Raw genomic sequence first — 20,043 nt, forward strand, 5'->3', positions numbered from 1 at the left:
AGGTTTTGCACCTTTCCTGGAGGCCTGGAAGGATGGTTCCCCTTGGAAAGGGACAGCTCAGCCACCAAAATGACCCATTTAGGGCTGGACAGGGAAGTTTAATGGGAAAAAAAAACAAAGGGAAGACATGAGACAATTCCCTATGGATCCACACACAGTGAAGGCCTCTGTGCAGGGGGAAAAAATTAATTATTCATGGAAAAAATTCCATTAAGGAGTGGAATGACTGACCTAGATCTGGATCAGTGAGGACAAGACAGGATGAGATGGGCGGGAGAGCAGCAGTAGCAGGGATGGAAGTTATGGGATTAGGAAAGGGATGGGATGGGAACAGGGACACAAAAAATCCTGGAGTGATCCATGAGGAGAGACCATCCCAATGCCCCGAAATTTCCTTGGCTCAATAAATTGGGAGGATTTGGGGAATTTTGGGAAACTTCCAGAGCTGCGGCAGGGGAAGGAGGAGGGGAGTGAGGATGGGGGCTCTTCCTGGAATTCCCACCTTAGGGAAGAAAAACCCAACCCCAGGATTCATCCATGGAATGTTTGGAATTGGCTCCACGCCCACATCCCGCCGCTCCCACGGGCTCCGCGCACGCTCCCAGTTAGTCAGTTATGGATTAATGGATTACCAGGGCAGGAAAATCCCGACTTTATCCCAAAAAGTCGACTTCTCTGGGTCTGTCTGCGTCCCTGCTCCTGATTTATCTCATTCCCAGTGAAACCAGCTCGACCCATCCCAGGGCAGAGCTCCCAAACCTCCACCACAACCGGGAGCTTCTCCCACCAAATCAAAAAATTGGAATTAATTATTTCATCAGCCAAGATTGGCTTTGATCAGGATTTATTCCCACTCCGGATCCTGTGGGATAACTGGAAGCGTTAAGCGGAGCAAGCCGGATTTTACGAGCCTGTATTAATGATGGCAATTAAAAATCAGGGAGATTAATTAGTACCCTCTTGGCTTTAATGAACCTAAGGACAACACAGAAAAAAAGCTGATTTTTGCCTCAGCACAGCACCATCAATAAATAATAATTAATAAATAATAAATAAAAAATTATAAATAATAAATATTTTGCTGTTTCTAACAGGGAGCAGCAGAAATTCCCTCAGAACCAGAGGCTCTGAGCATGTGGAAGTTCCAGCTGGAAGTGTCAAGGTTTCCCTCATCCCTCTGGATGGATCCAAGCTGGAAAAACAAATCCTGGGTCTGTTTATTTTGGCTTAAAATTGACGCTGGTCCGAGGCTTTGCTGTGAACTGGGATCCAGAGATCCCAGAAACATCTGATTCACATCCCAGAGACGCCAACTGCCCTTTCCCATCTGAAATTCCTCCATCAACTCTGTTTTCTGGGGATGTGCTCATCCAAACACATCCCAGCTGCTCAGCCCCGGCACAGCCAGGCTCATGCAGTCCCAAGAGAGAGGAAAAGGGACAAACCAAGGTTTTAATTCCATTAAAATGGGAAAAAAGTGGGAAATTCTGCTAACGAAATATTCCATTTATCCTTTTGGATCATTTTTCCCTTATAATTGCCCACGGAATTCTGGGAATCGTCACCCCAAGCCCTGGGGACAAGGGGTGGGTGACACTTCCTGTGGTTATCCCAGAGAGGAATTTGGGACAAGTGTCCCACAAATCGCCTGTGCTCCAGGTCCCCAGCAGCAGATCCCACATTCCCATGCTCAGGAATGTCCTGGGAATGGGATTCCCAGACTTCCAGACCCCTTTTCCAGCTGCCTCTGGAACTGAGGTGGGATCGTGGGGATCAGCACCCCAAGGAAGAACAGCCAAGAGACCCAAATCCCCCCAGCACCTCAAATCCTTGGGATTTGCATCCCAAAGGTCCAGAATTCCCAGCCAGTCATTCCAGGGAGGAATGCTGGGGCAGCCACAAGGGAAAGGACTGAGGGGAAGAATTGTTACCCCCAACTCATTAATTATTGAGTTAATTACGGCCTGGGTTGGTGTCCAGGTCTCAACAGGGGTGGGAGAGGGGGATCTGAATCCTCTGGAGCCAGGAAGTTTTCCAGGGAATGTTACAACACAAAGAGCAGGAACTTGCACCTGCGCACCCATGAAATGGGGGACAGAACGGGATTGTGCGGATAAAATCCCATTTTCCTGATGGAGCGACTCTCAAGATCCGTTTTCCCTGAATGAAGATATCCAATGGGAATAAAAAACAGAAGCCCAGGAAAACTCTCCACTGGAATTCTCTTTGTCCCTGTCCCATCTCTTGTCCCCTCCCTTCCGGGTGGTTGGTGCCCCTCCCACCAAAGCTGATTTTGCTGCCGATCCCTTTTCCCAACCATTTTTCCAAATATTCCCAGACGGTCCAGCCCATTCCAGCACTTCTTCCCAGGCCGATTCTGGTGCTGAGCCTTTTCCAGCTCCTCAGCTCCCCCCAAACCCTCCTGCTCCCGATGCCAGGATCCCAATTCCCTTGGCCGTGGCCAGGCCTGGCACATCCCGCTCTTCTCCGGCTCTCCCAGCTGGCAACGCCCTCCTTGTCCCCAAAAGTCCCCACGGGATGGGAATTGTGCCCTGGGCTGTGCCAGGCCCTGAGGAAGCTCGGGCTCCGCAGGGATTTCACTCCAGGACACGGTGGGGACAGCGAGGGACATTCCCAGAGCTGTCCCCACACAACCCCAGCCCCAAAAGCAGCAGCAAGGACAGGAAGGAATCCTGTCCCGGACGGCTCCGGATCTGGGAGCAGCTGGAATCTGTGGTGGCTTTGGAGAGGTGGTGACATTCCCAGGATTCCCAAACCTGCCCCGTTTCCTGCTCCCTAAAATCCCCCACAGCTGCTCTTGTTATCCCAGCACATCCCTGACAATTCCAACCCATTCCCAGGGCAGCCATCCTGGGGTTTTTGTGCCTGAAGCACCATTTAGGATTTTGGGATGAGCTTCTCCCAACAGGCACAGAATCCAGAGGGAATTCCATGCCCAAATTTAGGATTTTGGGATGAGCTTCTCCCAGAAGAGGCAGAATCCAAAGGGAATTTCCTGTCCCAACAAAGGGCAGGAACCTGTGGAAGCATCCAGCTCATGTCCAACCTCTCTGCACAGGAATCACCCAGATTTCAGGAAAACCCAAATATTCCTCTTTTCCTTTCCTTTTTTTATCCCTGCCTGAGTTCAGCTGGAAATCCCAGGAATTCTGGAGACACAGAAAAGTGGGATGAGGATCTGATGTTTAAATCCTGAGCTTTGCTCAGGACAGGACAGGAGGGACCAAACTCAGCTCAGCCATGTGGGGCAGACCCTGTAAACCCCAAACCTCCCAAGCTGGGCTTAACTCGCTTAAACCCCGCTCAGCAGAAATAGGGAACTTTGTGGGGTTTTGTGGTCGCTTGGATGGATTTATGCCGATAAATTTTGGCAAGACTGAGGCCACGACGGGAACATGGCAACAGCAAAAGGGACACGGGCAGGGAATGGGGTCAGTGGGGTTAGGCGGGACTGGGTTAAGCCGGGACTCCCAAAGCCAGCGTGGACTCACCGCGGTACATGGCGGGGGAATTTCCTAAAGACGTTTCGTTATGGGACTTCTCTGCAATTGAACAAAACACCGTGAGCAGCGCCGGGGAGGCGGGGACAGCGTGGGAAGGGGACACGGGAATTCCCAAAAAACAGCCAGGACGGGGACACAGGAATTCCCAAAAAACAGACAGGACAGGGACACGGGAATTCCCAAAAAGCAGAAAGAACAGGGGACATGGGGACATCCCAAAAAACAGCCAGGATGGAGGACATGGGGAATTCCCAAAAAACATCCAGGATGGGGACAGAGGGACATCCCAAAAAAACAGCCAGGATGGGGACAGGGGAATTCCCAAAAACCAGCAAGGACAGGGGACACGGGGACATCCCAAAACCAGCAAGGATGGGAGACATGGAAATTCCCAAAAACAGCCAGGATGGGGGACGTGGGGACATCCCAAAAACCAGAAAGGATGGGACAGGGTGGGGAACATGAGAATTCCCAAAAAACAGCAAGATGGGGGCAGGGTAGGGGACGTGGTGACATCCCAAAAAACAGCCAGGATGGAGACATGGGGAATTCCCAAAAACCAGCAAGGACAGGACAGGGTGGGGAACACGAGAATTCCCAGAAATCAGCAGGGATGGGAGAGGGTGGAGAACATGAGAATTCCCAGAAATCAGCAGGGATGGGAGAGGGTGGAGAACACGAGAATTCCCAGAAATCAGCAGGGATGGGAGAGGGTGGAGAACACGAGAATTCCCAGAAATCAGCAGGGATGGGAGAGGGTGGAGAACACGAGAATTCCTAGAAATCAGCGAGGACGGGACAGGCGGGAGCAGGGATCCAAAAGCATTCGGAGCACGGCGCCTTCCAGGACAAACACAGGAGGAGCAGCAGGAAAAGGGGCTGGTTTCCCTCTCCAAGGGGTGGGAAGAGCTAAAAGTGTGGGAATTGTAGTGCAAATATTTCCTTGGAATGTTTTTCCCTCTGGAATCTTTGGGAAAACCCAAAAATCTGAGCAGTTTGTAGGGGGAAATGTTTTTTTTTTTTTCTCTGTTTTTTGACGATAAAATTTCTGTATTCCAGCTACTTTATCCCATGGGATGGACACAGCTGGACAATGAGGTAGGAAGGCAAGGAGGAGATGAAATAATAATAATAATTACAATAATTTATTATTATTATTATTAAGCACAACCTTCTGTAACATAATAATGATGATAATAATAATAATAATAATAATAATAATAATAATAATAATAATTTTTTTTTTTTTTTTTAAGAGCACAACCTGCTGTAAAATCCCTTTAAGGTGATCCCTCCCTGCAACCTTCCCATTTTCCTCCTACATCCCATTCCATGATTTTTCAGGAGCTGGGGAAGATTTTTGAAGGAGCCAAACTCAGGGATTAAGGCTGAGAAGATCCAAGAGCTTGGGACAAATCTGACCTCATCCTCTTCCAGGAATTTATGGATAAAGAATTTTTTGTATAGGAAATTAAAGGCTCAGTTCCAAAATTTTTAAGGAATCTGGGAGACTTCTGGGGTGGAATTTTCCTCTGATCCTACACCAGTTGTGTCCCAAGGAAAACTGGAAGAGAAGGATTTGATTTTCCAAGGTCTGGGAGTGAAGGGATGTGGGGACACCTGAGGGGAGCTCAAATCCGTGAAAATCCAGCAGAATTTCATCTGGGTCACTTCCAGAGCTGGATAAATCATCAGGATGGAGCCCTTGGAGGCTCCAAACCCCACAGATCTTTGTTTGCCTGGATTTATCCCAAAAATAAACACCGTGACTTTCTTTTCCCAGCTCTTCAAACACACAAATATTTGGAACTCACAAATAATATCTGGAATTTACAAATTATATCCGGAATGAACAAGCTGCCCACATTCCCAGCACTGGAAAAGAACCCGTTGGAATGATTTAAATCCCTCATTCCCTACTCCAGCTTTGCACCGAGGAGGAGCTGCTACACCGAGGTGGAAAACTCGTCACTCCCAGGTTCCTCTCATCACATTCCTGTTCATTCAAGCTGCCGGGAAATCAAATTAAATTCCTCCCACCAGCATTCAGGAGGGCCTGGTGCTTCCCAAAAATCTGCCAGCACCTCCCAATTGGAACTTCCTGGGAGTGCTGGGAATGGGTGGGAGCTCCTGCCCCCTGATGCTTGATGTTCATGGAGGATTTTGTCACTTCGAGCCCCTCTGACAGCTCAGGGTCCTCATGTCCCTCAAATTGGCCCCATTCCCTCTTTCGGAGTCACCCCAGTGCACCAGGAATTCCTTTTCCTTCAGGAATTCCTGAGGAATCATTCCTGGAGGAAAATGTGCTCGGGAAGGGCCTGGAGCGAGCCCCTGGTGTCCCCTCATCGATGCTTGGTGGGGACACCTGGGAACGCCCATCCCGAGTGGCCCACCAGATTCCAGAGGCTCCCACCAGATTCCAGAGGCTCTCACCGGATTCCAGAGGCTCCCACATTCCTGGAGGCCCTTCCCAGAGCAAAGGAAGCCCCAGAATATCCACAACCACATTCCACACTCGTTTTTCCACATCCAATCCCCTGGAGCAAGCCAAGGCCAACTCCACCTCCCCAGAGCAGGGAATGATCCCTGGATATTTTACATTTCCCTGAACCTGGTGGGAATGTGGAAGCACCCCAGTTTTTCCCAAAGATGTGGAATTGGTGATTCCTGCTCCAAGTTACCTCTGGATATTTTACATGTCCCTGGAGATGAATTTCCCTGATGATACGGAAACGCTCTCCAGTTCATCCCAAACACACGGAATTGGCCATTACTGCCCCAAATCACCTCTGGATATTTTATATTTTCCCTGGAGACATTAGGAATGCTCCAGATGTGGCAAAACTCTGCAATTTATCCCAAACACATGGAATTGGTGATCTCTGCATTTCCCTGGAGATGATGGGAATGCTCCATATGTGCTGAAACATTCCCTGTTTTATCCCAAACACACGGAACTGGTAATTCCTGCACCAAAGATCCCATTTCCCTGGAGATGGTGGGAACGCCCCAGCTGTGCTGAAACATTCCCAGTTTTATCCCAACGTCGGGATTTGGTGATTCCTGCTTGAAGTTACCTCTGGATATTTTACACTTCCCTGGAGAGAGTGGGAATGCCAGATCTCTGTCAGAACATTCCGTTTTACCCCAAACACACAGAATTGGCAATTCCTACACCAAACCACCTCTGGAACCCTAAAAACCAGGAAGCTACAACCCCTCCCCACCAACCCCAAAACCACCCAAACCCATTCTTACCCCACCCAAACCAATCCACAGGAGCCACTCTTCCCTTACTGGTTTCCTGACAGAAAACCCTTTGGGATGGAGCCCAAACTGGTTCTCCCGTGAGCCACTTACTGGTTTTGACCTTGAGGGTGTAGGGGTTCTTCTGCTGGATGGTGTGGGTGAAGTGGAAGCGGGCGTTGCAGCTGTAGTCGGTCAGCGCGTCCTGCGCCAGCACGTTGGAGAAGTAAAGGTCCCCGTTGTGGCCCTGGGACACGCGCTTGTCCTGCGGGATGGGCTCCATGGCTGAGGGAAAACGGCGGGAATTCAGCGCCAGGCGGGATTTACGGAGAACGGGAATGGCGGGTGAGGTGTGGAGTAGGGGTGGTGAGGCTGAAGGAGGAGGAGGGGTTCTAAACTAACAGAAGCTGCCCTAAATTAGCAGGAAGTGCCCAAAATTGGTGGTTATGACCATAAACTAGCAGAAAGTGTCTTAAGTTAGCAGAAAAAAACTCCTAAATTACAGTAATGACCCTAAACTAGCAGAAAGTGCCCTTAATTAGCAGTAATTACTCTAAACTACCAGCAATGACCCTAAGCTAGCATACACAACCCTAACCTAGCAGAAAGTGTCCTAAGTGATCAGAAAAATCCCTAAACTACCAGTAACGACCCTAAACGACTAAAAACTACCCTAATCTAGCAAAAAATGTCCTAAATTAGCAGTAATTACCTTAAAATACCAGCAATGACCCTAAGTTAGCAGCCACGATCCCAAACTAGCAGAAACAACCCCAATCAAGCAGAAATGACCCTAAACTATCAGGACCAGCCCTAAAGTAGCAGAAAGTGCCCTAAACTAATAGAAATTATCCTAAACTAATAGAAATTACCCTAAACTAGCAGAAACAACCCTAAACTATCAGGCCCAACCCTAAACTAACAGGAACAACCCCAGGCTGACAGAACCAACCCCAAACTATCAGCAGCAACCCCATCCATGGTTATTTTAAATCCCACAGGTGATGGAGCTGCCATTCCCGGAATTCCTGGTGGAAAAGCGCTCCCGACTCACAGCTGCTCATCCAGAAGATGACGGGCTCAGGGAGGCCGGGTGGGGGATTGCACTGCAGGCTCAGCGGGGCCCCCTCATCCACCTCAATCACATCCACCTTCTCCTTGGGCCACAGCGGAGATTCTGCCATGGGAAGCAAAGGAAAGTGAGGAAAGGAGGGAAGGATTCCTCAGGAGTGATTCCCGCCAGATCTGGCCTGGTTTCAGAGCAAAATTCATCTGGGTATGTGCAAAACTCCCTGGAATTCATCCCCTGAAATCCATGCCCCAAATCCATCCTTCAAATCCATACCCCTAAATCCAAACCCCCGAATCCATACCCTCCAAATCCATCCCTGGAATCTGCACCCTTGAATTCATATCCTCAATTCCATCCCCTTAAGTCCATGTCCTCAAGTCCCTATTCAAATCCATTCCCTGAAATCCATCCCCCAAATCCATATCCTCAATTCCACACCCTCAAATCCATCCTTCAAATCCATCCCTGAAATCCATATCCTCAATTCCACACCCTCAAATTCATCCTTGAAATCTATAATTTTAAATTCGTATCCTCAATTCCACACCCTCAAATCCATCCCTTCCACCCTGAGCAATTCCCAACCACAACCTCATTCTTTCCCTGTCTCCTGGACACACCTGGACACACCTGGAGCTGTTTGAGCACTGGATATTCCCCCCAAACCTCTCGTGGCCCTGCTCTGCTTCCCTGGAATCACTCACTGGAAACCTGGAGGTGGATTTTGCTGGAAAGGGCCGTCCCGTAGTCGTTCCTGGCGAAGCACTGGTACTCGCCCTCGTAGTCGTCGGGCCGGCCCCCGCTGTGGAAATCGATGACCAAAGTCCCCGATCTCCTCCTCATGGACACCTTGGGATCCTTGGCCACGTTGAAGAACTTCCCGTTCCGTGTCCAGGAGAAGCTGGAATGCCAAGGAAAAGCTGGGTTTGGAACCCTGTCCCCACGGAGGTCCCTACCTGTGCTGGGCCAGCAGTGGGATGGGCTGGGCAGGGAGGGTGGGAGCGGCTCTGGAGCACCAAGGGACAGCGGGATGAGCTCTGGGAATGCACTCACATGGGAACGGGGTTGCCTTTGGCTTCGCATTCGATGAAGATGTTATCCCTGGGATCCACGATGTAATCCTTGATGGATTGCTTGGTGATCGTGGGGGGCTGCGGCACTACGAGGAATGGGAAATCCGTGAGGAACGGGGGGAGATCCCTCAGTGCCACCCCACAGCAGTTCCTGCTGGGATCTCAGCTCCTTCCCTCGGCTGGGTGTGTGATTTGGAGGTTGAATCCTGAGGAAATTCCTGTGAATTCCCTGAATTCATCACCTCTCGGAGCATCACAGAGTCCGGACTCCCTTTAGGCACCAAAAATCCTCAACTCCCTCTCTGTATCTTGGTCTCCTTAGGGAATGTCCCAGTTCCAGCCTCCTGTTCCCACAGGGTGAATCCAGTGGGAATTCATCCTGGACCTGCAGCTCAGAAGGGGCTGGGTCAGGGATCTGAGAAATTCCTGGTGCAAGAAAGAGATTCCAGCCCTCCAGGATGAGCCCAAAGGAGCTCAGACCTGGAATTCAGGAGGGCAGGGATGGAAAAAGGGACACAGGAACCCCATGGCTGGGATAGGACCCGGCCCTGATCTCTGAAGTGCAGACCCCATCTCCTGGGGTGAAGATCCGAGGCTGTTTCTTCATCCTCTGAGATCCAGGGATGCTCCCAGCCCATCAGGATGTGAGGCTGAGCCTGGAACAGGTGCCAGGAGGGAATTCCTGCCCTCCTCCAAACTCAAACCCTGCAGGAACAACTTTTCCATGGCAAACACAGCCTGGCCCCTGCTCAGAGAGCTGGGAGCTCTTCCCAAGCTGCTCCAGCCTTTCCATGCCTTTCCCAACCTGGACATGCAGGAAAAGTGGCTCAGAAGGGGCCACGTCCCCCTTGTGCCACCACCAGCCCCTGCTCAGGGACCCCTCATGCAGTTCGGGGAAGGGAACACTTACATTCACTCTGGATATTTGCTGTTATTCCCAAAGGGAAGGCATAGAGGGAAAAAGACAGGAGGTTAATTCAACCTGTTCCAACCCCATTCCCAGCACAGCCAGAAAACAAATCCAGTTTTTTCAGGCCTTGGAAACCCTACACAAAATCCTTTTTCCTTCAAAATTTGGAGGAGAAAACCCAATTGTGGAGAAGAAAAGCCAACTGCGGAGAGGAAAACCCAGCTGTGAGGAGAAAACCCAAACTTGGAGAAGAAAACCCAAATGTGGAGGAGAAAAATTCAATTGTCGAGGAGAAAATTCAATTTTCAAGGAGAAAACCCAACTGTGGAGGAGAAAACCCAAACCTGGAGGAGAAAACCCAAACTTGGAGAAGAAAAATCCAAATGTGGAGGAGAAAATTCAATTGTCAAGGAGAAAACCCAACTGTGGAGGAGAAAACCCAAATTTGGAAAAGAACACCCAAATGTGGAGGAGAAAACACAATTGTGGAGGAGAAAACTCAGCTGTGGAGGAGAAAATCCACCTGGGATGTTCCCACCTTCAACCCACCTCCTCCCCATCCCAGCGAGGAATTTTTGGGAAGGAACTGGAGAGGATAAATCCCAAACTTACGGTCCAGGGGCACCTCGATGGCGCTGACGAGGTGCTGGAGGCAGAGGGCAAAGGCAATTCTGGCACAGGTGACCTGGGCTCTCCTCAGGATCATCTTGGAGCTTCCCTGTGTGGTCTCAGGACCTTGGGGTGACTTTGGGGTGTCCCTGGGGTGGTGGCACGTGCAGAGGGATCCTCAGCTGGAAAAAAAAAACCAACCCCAAAGTCACATCACTGAGCCAATGCTGGCGTTTTCCCTTTGGAAACCTCGGGAACGCGGCATTTCCGCCCAAAAAATGGTGGGAATGGGGCCAGGAATGGTGGCCAGGACTTGGGGAACACGTGGGAACAGCTCTCCCGAGCCCAGGATTGTCCTGCTGGAAGGATTTATGGGGTTGTTTGGGCTCCAGTCCTGGAGCCAGCGCCCAGGGACCAAGAGAAAATTCTTGGAAGCAGTGGGATCGAAATAGAGCCCATGGGATCAAATAAAAATGTGGATTTGCTGTTGAAAAAATTAATAAAAATTGTATTTTATGCATTGAAAATACTGAGGTATATCTGATCCCTCAGGGCATGAGCTCAGGGGTCTGGAGCTGTTGTCGCAAAAATCCTGGCATTGATCCAGCAGAATTCTAGGATTGGGATTTTTCCCAACTGGTCTCCAAACAATCCCATTCCCAACCAGGATCCAGATGTTCCCCTGGCTGCTGCCAGACCCTGTGGATGTGACAGCCTGGCCAGAGAGTGAAAAACAGACATGTTTTCCCAGAATCAGCTGCTGAGACTTTAGGGAGCTCAAGATAAATAAAGATAGCTTGTTATTACAAAAAATACCTGCAGGTGTTGTTTTCCTACTCTCTGTTTTCCCGTTTTTCTCAAAAGTTGTTTACAAGAAAAAAGGCATTTTGTTAATTAGCCAAGCAGGTGAAATGCATTGATTAATTGACCAATCAGGTCTATCTGTATGGGAAGAATGCATAAAATATATAAAAAATGGGGAATCCGAAGTAAAGTCCAAACCATCCTTCTGGGTCATTTCTTACTGAACAAGATCCCATCCAAGCTCCCAGGATCCCATTTTCCACCCAGATAACAAATGCAGATCCCAAAAGGAGGACAAAAAGCTCTAAATCCATTTCAAACAGAGATATTTTAGGGGAGGGAGGCAGTGGGGGTTAAAAAGGGTCCAAATAGGAAGAGTTTGGGCCTGAAAAGTGAGGAATTTCTTGATTTTCTTGGATTTGGGGGCGCGGAATAGCTGAGAGGGAAGAAAGAAGTTCCTGGCACAGATTCCTGGGGGATATTTGTAAATGTGGGAATACAAAAGGGCTGAGCCCAAGCTCTGATGGGAAATCACAGGATCCTGGAATGGTTTGGGTTGGGAAGGGAATTTAAAGCTCATCCCAAGCTCAGGGGCACCTTCCCCTATCCCAGGTTGCTCCAGCCTGGCATTGGGCACTTCCAGGGATCCAAGGGCAACTTCTCCTTACAAATCCCTGTAGTCCCTACTACAGAAATCCAGGAATACCAGGAAGAAACAAAATTCCAGACAATTCCTGAGCTGTAAAAGCAGCACGGAATCTCTGGCCTGAACCCATGGGCAGAATCCTGCAGGAATTCCCTGGCTGGATGATCCAGGACGATCCGTAATATCACACAGAGCAGCACTGGCTGGGAGCAGGGAAAAGCACCCAGGGAATTCATCCCCTGGAAAATGCCAGGCTCCTCCAGGCTCCTCCAGGCTCCTCCAGGCTCCTCCAGGGCCCCTTTGTCCGGAGCAGATGTGGGCAGAGGGAACAATCCCTGGGAACAATCCACGAGAACAATTCCTGCGCGTGTAGGTGGCTCCTGGAGAACACAGCCCCGCATTGTCCCGGCTGCTCCTGCCGGGAATGGGGAATTCTCCCGGCACAGAGGGGCTGGAGCTGCCACAGGGATCAGGGACATTCTGAGCTGGGGCTGCTGGAGTCAGGGAAACAACAGGGGAGAAGCTTTTCCCGAAAAATCAGCGGTTTTACAGCTTTTTTCTGGCATAGAAAGGATCTGACAGCAGCCCAAAAAGCAGGAAAAATCCATCAGGCTCATCCCTACATCCCAAAGGGAGGCACGGAGAGGGGAAGGGGTGGTTGGGGTTGGTCCCTCACCAGCAGGACCAGGCTGAGCCCTGCTCTGCTCCTCAGAATTCTGTGGAATTCTTTCTTTTCTCCCTGAAGGATCTGAAATAACCCATGGGAACAACTCCTCTTCCTGCAGAAATTCCCAGGAAATCCCACTCCAGCACCAGCCAGGACAGGGATCCCCCTGCAGGGGATTTAGCCCAGAGTCATCTCGTTGTCAGAATTCCCAAAAACCCTACAAACAGCAGCACTGGAATGTCCCCAGGGATCCACTGGGTGCACAAACCACCCTGAGGATGGGCTGGAATTCATTTACTCCCATTTCTTAAAATGAGATTTTTGGGATAGCAATGGGAAAAAATCCCTTCCCTACAGCCCTGCTCCTGGAAAACAATCCCAGCTCCAGAGCAGGAAATGGGTAGCAAAGGGAATCTGGGCTTGGAATTCGACAAAATTAAACTGTGAGGGATTTGATTTAATCAGCTCGTTAGGACCAGCAGGATGCTCCCAGCAGCAGTTGGATTTTTATCCCAGTTTATCCTGATTTATCCCAATTTATGGCTGCAGGAGGAACAGTAAAACTTTGGGAATTGCTGTTCCCAGGGAACATTCCGGCAGCTCCGTTTATTGCTTCATTAAAGCTGATTGAGGAGCACGGAGCAGCTTTGCCACCGGCAGAAAATCCCCTTGGGTTGGTGTCATGGTTTTAGAAAAAAATAATAAAAACCTGTTGTTTTACCTTTAATCAACTCATCTTTAAAACAGTAAATCAACAGGACTGATAAACAAGCTGTAAAAAGCTGGGGGGCACTGGGGCTGCTCCAGCACGATTTTTCCAGGAATCCCAACAGAAAATCCCAAAGAATCTGTGGGGTGGTGACTCAGGGACACTCCAGTCCCCTTGTTCTGCTCCTGATGGAGCAGCAAATCCCATCCCAGCAAATCCCATCCCAGCAAATCCCATCCCAACCCCCCCGGCAGCTCAGGGCAGGTGCAGGTGACACTGTGCCGTTGTCACCTCCTTTCCAAGGCCATCCATCCCACGCTGCTCCCAGAAAACCCACGGAGCTGGTGGCACGGGGGGACACGGCCGTGCCTGTCCCCGGAGTGTCCCCAGGCCACCCCACCCTGGTGGCATCTGGCCCTGGGATCAGCCAAGGGTTAATCAGGTGGGAAAACAGCCCTGGGATGGATCCGGAGCCTCTGGAAAAGCTTCCCAGCTCCCACCTCCGCTCCTGCTGCCGGATTCTGCACCCAGCCTTGGAGCAGCCTGAGCCTCTCCGAGGATGGGAATGTTTGGATGAGCTGTGGGATTTTTGGGATCCCCAGGAGTGTCTTCCCACTCGGGATGTTCCATGGTTTTGTGAATAAAATGATGGATGCAACACTCAGAGGAAAACTCCGCGTTTCTCCGATCACACGGAGCTGGGAGAGGGTTTGGCTGGAATTCCCTTCCCTGCTGGACACAGCCCACAGCTCCTCCGTGCCAGGGACGTCTGTTCCCATGGGAAAATCCACTCGGGGATGTTGGGACACTTGGAATTCCTTTCCTGTGTGAGAGGAACTGTCGAACACAGGAACAGCAGATCCTGATCCCACCCTGGGATCCCAGACCTGGCACTCCCTCCTGCCAAGGGCATCAGGCACGGCCGATCCCAGTGGGAACTGAGTGATCCCAGTGGGAACTGATATATCCCAATGGGAACCGATTTATCCCAGTGGGAACTGATATATCCCAATGGGAACCGATTTATCCCAGTGGGAACTGATATATCCCAGTGGGAACTGATTTATCCCAGTGGGAACTGAGTGATCCCAGTGGGAACCGATTTATCCCAGTGGGAACGGATTTATCCCAGTGGGAACTGATATATCCCAATGGGAACCGATTTATCCCAGTGGGAACTGATTTATCCCAGCGGGAACTGATTTATCCCAGTGGGAACTGATTTATCCCAGTGGGAACGGAGTGATCTCAGTGGGAACCGACTGATCCCAGTGGGACCTCATTTATCCCAGCAGGAACCGACTCATCCCAGCAGGAACCGACTCATCCCAGTGGGATTCCCAATGAGAACTGATTTATCCCAGTGAGAACTGATTTATCCCAGCAGGAACCGACTCATCCCAGTGGGAACTGACCTGGCCTTGAACATTTTTGTGAAGTTCTTTCCCAAAAACCCAGATGGTCCCCCAGAGTTGATGCTCCAGGTGTGTCCCACCATCCCTGGCAGGTTCGGTGATCCCATTCCCACTTCTTTTCTCAGGAATTGTGACAGCCCTCGAGGACATTTTCCACAGGAATGCAAAGAAATTCCAAATTTATTCCTTTTCCAAGCAGGGCAACACCCTTCCCTGCTATTTCCCACCATTCCCTGCTTTTTCTCACCATTCCCTGGTTTTCTCACAACTTTTCCTGTCGCTCTCCATGGAATTGTCACCCTTTGTCACTCAATCATCAAATCCTGGTGTCACCACCTCTCCATCTGCCGCCGGAGCTGCCTCCGGAATGGGAATAAATTAATTGGGAGAAGCTTTTGGCTCTGGGATAATGAAGCTGGCACAAATCCAACTCAGGAGGGAGCCCAGGGATGCCGTGGTTAAAAATTCCATAAAAATAAAAGGGATTTTAAGGAATTTAAAAAACGGGTTGGAATTTAGGGTTTCCTTGGGAAAGGTGGAAGGACGAATTGAGCCAGGAATAAATAAAGGATTTTTAAGTGAGGATTTTTATCTGCCAAAACGTTCCAAAATCCCTGGAAAAGGTGGAATCCTGCAAATCTTTGGAAACACAAATATCCCCTTGCTGGAAGCGGGAGGGAAAATCCGCAGGAAAATCATGGAGTTTAAAGTCGAGGGAAAAAACAAAGGAAAGGGAAATTTCAATATTTAACTCCTCCCACCTCATCTCCGATGAACCAAAGTTTCCTGCTGGGAATATTCAATGGGGAAAGCATGAAAATCCATTAAAACCCCAGAGCTGAGTGAAACAAAGAGCAGAGGTTGGGACTGAGGGTTGGATCAGCAAATTCCTTAAATTCTGTACTTCAGAATTGGAGCTGGAATCCAATTTTGGTAAAATACCGAGAAGTTTTTCCATGAAAAATTCAGGAGAGGAGGAAGGATCCCACCTCTGGCACAGCTCAGGCACAGGATCCGGGCATGATCTGTCCCAAAAAACATCCCAAGTTTTTCCCTTCCTTTCCCAGGATAATGTGGGAATGTGCAGCGTGTCCCACCTTGGCTGAGGTGATGTGGAAAACTGGGAATGTCCCTCACGTGGCTTTGGGAAGGATTTCTCTCCCTTTTTCCAAGCTCAAGATGGAACAAGTGCTCAGAGCATGGAAAAACCGGAATTTCCATATGGGAGGGATGAATCCCAAAAACTCCAGGCACAAAACCCCTTTAGGATCTCATGGAATCTCACAAAAAGCTCAGAGTGGGATGACCTGGAGCATCCCTGCAGGATGCCAGGCCCCTTTTTGGGATTTTCCCATTTTCCCAACCTTTTTCCTGCCGCTCTCCTGCATCCCTCAGGATTGCATCCCTCGCTGGTGGCCATGGCAACGCCAATCCGAGCGGGAAAGGGGAGGAATCCGGAAAATTATTCATGAGGAATGAGGGAGAGCTCGGAGCAGACCCTCTGGAAGCTGGTGGGAAAAGGCCCTTCCTTGGCGTTCCCATTGGGAAAACGCTCCTGATTTATTATTTAAAAGGGAAAAATTCCTTTTTGTTGTTGTTGTTGTTGAGCTTAATTAGGAGGAAAATCTTCCTGGAGGAATCCCAGCCCTGCTCCCAGCCCCTTTCCCACTCCTCTGGTTTTCCAGAGCTTCTGGGGTCAGAGATCCAGAGCAAGAGGAGAGTTTGGGAAAATGGAGCAGGCAAAGCTTGGCTTTAAACAGTCCTGGAATTGTCCCATTCCCGGGCACTGATTCTCTGCTTCCCAGGGAATTCTGCTCCATCAGCTCCAGCTCTGAATTTCCAAATTCCTCCAAGGCTGTGCTTCCCACTTCTCCATCCCTGCCCTTGGAGGGGCACCCCGGCTGCTCTGGAATTACCCCCATCCCAAAAATCCCACTTCTCTCCGAATTCCTGGAGGCTTCAGGGAGCTCCAAACCTTCTCTGTGTGCTTCCCACTGCTCCGGAATGGCCCCATCCCACAGCAGGGCAGATCCCATCATCTCCAAGGATTTGATAAATTCCTCCTCCTCCTCGGGCAGGGAGTCACCTCCCTTTCCCTCTCCCATGTCCTGTGCAGTTTTCCCTCTCCAGAGCTCAGGTTGAGGTTTTCCCTCTCTTTATCCCCCCAAAAAATATCTCAAATCCAAGGATTTACAGGAAATCTCCACCTTGTCTTTCCAAGGATGGGGAGCCACTTCCCTTTCCCTCTCCCCCATCAGGCAGTTTTCCCCTCCAAAGTTCAGGTCAAGGTTTTCCATTTCTTTATCCCAAAAAAATGCGTCAAATCCAAGGATTTACAGGAAATCTCCACCTCCTCATACATTATTCCAAGGGCAGGGAGACACCTTCCTTTCCCTCTCCCATTTTTCCCCTCCAAAGTTCAGGTTGAGCTTCTCCCTCTCTCTATCCCAAACTCAAAGAATTTCCACATTCCAGGAAGGACACCCTGAGCTCCCCACACGCAAAAAATTTCCCATTTCCCTCTGAGATTTTCCACATCCTGAGGATTTTCTGAGCTCCCCACATCCCAAAAAATCCTCATTTCCCTCTGAGATTTTCCACATCCCAAGAAGGACTCCCTGATCGCCCCACATCCCAAAAAATCCCTGTTTCCCCCTAAGATTTTCCACATCCTGAGAAGGACACCCCAAGTTCCACACATTACAAAAAATCCTCATTTCACCCTAAGATTTTCCGTATTCCAGGAAGGACACCCTGATTTCCCCACATCCCCAAAATCCCCATTTCACCCCTAAGATTTTCCCCATCCTGAGAAGGATACCCTGATCTCCCCACATCCCAAAAATCCCCATTTCACCCTAAGATTTTCCACATCCTGAGAAGGACGTCCCGAGCTCCACACATTTCAAGAAATCCTCATTTCCCTCTGAGATTTTCCACATCCTGAGGATTTTCTGAGCTCCTCGCATCCCAAAAAATCCTCATTTCCCTCTGAGATTTTCCACACCCCAAGCCCCCCACATCCCAAATAATCCCTTTCCCTCTCGCTGTCCTCCCCTGCCTTGTCCCAACCCCTCCACCCCGGAGAAGCACCGAGGCTCCACAGCCTGATCCGTAATTCCCACTTTCTCCGTCCTTCCCTCCTTTCTCCCTTTTCCCGCGGGAACAATGGGGCCGTGGCATGGACACTGCCCACTCTGTGCCCTCCCCGTGCCCGAGTGCCAGCCTGGGCCTGTCCCCGTGTCCCCGGCGGGTGACAGCGTTTTGTTCCCAGATGCAGCTTCCTTTTGTTCCCAGCCCTGTGGAAAAGCAGAGCAGAGACATCCCCACCACTGAGAATTCCCAGCCCGGAATTTCTGGCTATTCCAGCTTGGAATTGTTGGGTTTTCGCCTCTGCAATGGAGCACAGCAAGAAAATTCCAGAGGAATTAGAGAGTGGATCACTGGGATCCACATTTCCCGCACCCTCGTCGCTCATCCAGGGATTTTCCAGCTGGGAAAGAGCCAACACCAGTCAGGGAAAAGGGGGAATTTCACTGAAAATAAAATTAAAAATCCAGATGAGGACTGGCTGCATATCCTGCCTCCAGCAGAAATTCGGGAATAGTTGGGGGAAGGAGGAAGTGGGGAGAGGAATCTTTGTTGGGATAATTTTCCGGGATTTCCCTGGAGGGTGGTGCAGGAACTTCGGGAGGGACTTCCCAGAGGATAAAAGTGGGAATTTCCCAGTGAAGAGCAGAGGGAGATTAGGACTAATCAGGCGGGCCCAGGAGCGAAAAACCCGTCTTAAAAACAAAGCTCCGCTTTGTAGCTTTAAATGAGGAGTCGCTGATCCTATCCACGGCTTCATTAGCATCTCATTAATATGCAATTCTCATTTTCATGATTAAACGGTTGGGAGTAGGGAAGGCAGGGAGGAGGAGGTGTCCCAGTGGCGGCTCCGAGCCCTGGGGACACCTTTTGGGGTAAGAATTCCCATTTTCCTGCTTCCCAAGGTGCTCACCAAGGATTCACTTTTCTCCTGGCCCCGGTGAATCCAATCCCTGATATTTGGGAGTGAACACAGCAACATTCCCGGTTTTCCTGCTCCCCCATCCCAGTGTAGAATGAACGCCGTGCCAAGGGGAATGTTCTTATCTCCACCACCAAAATTCCCTCTTTAGGGCAACTCTGAGAACTTGGAGCTTCCAGGAGCCGCTCCCGAGGTTTTGGAGCTTCCCCCAATCCCATCCCAGCTCCCTCCATCTCCAGGATCCCCAAATCCTCCCTCCCCCACCACAAACCCCCTTTGGCTCCACTCTGAGCCTCATTAAACCCTCGGGAGCCGCCGGGATAATTCCAGCCTGGCTGATCCCAGATTTTCTGGGATTGGGAATGCCCACCAGGCATGGCAGAGAGATTTCCAACAGCTGGAAAATTGGAATGGAGTCGGGAGGGAGAAGGATGGGACAGCAAGAGGAGCAAAACTCAGGATTTGAAGCCATCAAACCCCATCCCTGCTGATGGATTTGTTCCTTCTCCCGGTTTTCCCAGGATTTGCTGGAATTAAAAGCTGCTCCAGCCTCTCAGAGAGTGAACATGAAAGGGAAACAAGATCTGAGCGGGGCCAAGCGGGTTTTAATTTCATTCCCTAAAGCAGCTCCCGGGATGGTCTGCTGGGATATCAAAGGAAAAATGGGATGTTGGAGAGGATCTGCTCCGGCCCTGGGCGTTCTGGCCATTCCATGATTTCTGAGGGAGAGGAGGAGGAGGAGGGAACAGCAGTGCCCATGGTGGCACGTCCCAGACCCCCCCAGGTCACTCTGCCCAGGGCTGGGCTGGTCCTCCACAAGGATTTTGGGATTTCCCAGTGCCCAGAGCCAGGAAATCCCACCCTCAGCTTCCCGATTTCCCAGGTTTGGAGCTGGCTCTGTGGGGCTGGAGCTGCGGTGGCCCTGGGACATCTCCTGCTGGTGTCCCCAGGATCTTCCCTGGGGAGCACAGATGTCTCCAGGAATTTCTCCTGACCCTGGAGGTGTCCCCAGGAATTTCCCCTGACCCCGGAGATGCCTGCAGGATTTCCTCCTGATGCTGGGGGGTGGAGATGTCCCCAGGATTATCCCTGATTCTGGAGACACCCCCGGGACTTTCCCTGACTCTGGAGAGTGAAAATGTCCCCAGAAATTTCTCCTGACCCTGGAGATGTCCCAAAAATTCCTGGGGGGAATAAAGGGAAGAACGAGGGGGAATAAACAAGGGGAATAAAGGGAAGAACGAGGGGGGATAAAGGGAAGAATAAAGGGGGATAAAAGGAAGAATCTTCCTGATGAGCACTCAAGGCTGAATCCCGAAAACCCTTGGAAATCCCAATTAACACTTCAGAAATCCC

At 50.3% G+C, this 20,043-nt stretch overlaps 1 protein-coding gene across 20 annotated transcripts in view; it reads right to left on the bottom strand.

Annotated features, from left to right (window-relative positions):
- NFASC (neurofascin) overlaps window positions 1-20,043 on the bottom strand; it is a 75,924-nt gene that overhangs the window by 46,778 nt on the left and 9,103 nt on the right. For 10 of the 20 annotated variants that reach the window (XR_010350667.1, XM_064399235.1, XM_064399242.1 and 7 more), the window contains exons 2-8: window positions 10,438-10,616; window positions 9,826-9,843; window positions 8,896-9,001; window positions 8,547-8,743; window positions 7,825-7,947; window positions 6,885-7,055; window positions 3,513-3,563 (exon numbers count right to left, since the gene is read on the bottom strand). Coding sequence is in view for 19 of the 20 variants with exons in the window: in XM_064399235.1 (XP_064255305.1) it covers window positions 3,513-3,563; window positions 6,885-7,055; window positions 7,825-7,947; window positions 8,547-8,743; window positions 8,896-9,001; window positions 9,826-9,843; window positions 10,438-10,531 (760 nt within the window). In the remaining variant the exon portion in view is untranslated. The remainder of the gene's footprint in view (window positions 1-3,512; window positions 3,564-6,884; window positions 7,056-7,824; window positions 7,948-8,546; window positions 8,744-8,895; window positions 9,002-9,825; window positions 9,844-10,437; window positions 10,617-20,043) is intronic. The other 10 variants (XM_064399236.1, XM_064399246.1, XM_064399249.1 and 7 more) reach the window with 3 other exon arrangements.

This window comes from Passer domesticus, chromosome 25 (assembly GCF_036417665.1).
Source record: "Passer domesticus isolate bPasDom1 chromosome 25, bPasDom1.hap1, whole genome shotgun sequence".
NCBI classification, from domain to species: domain Eukaryota; kingdom Metazoa; phylum Chordata; class Aves; order Passeriformes; family Passeridae; genus Passer; species Passer domesticus.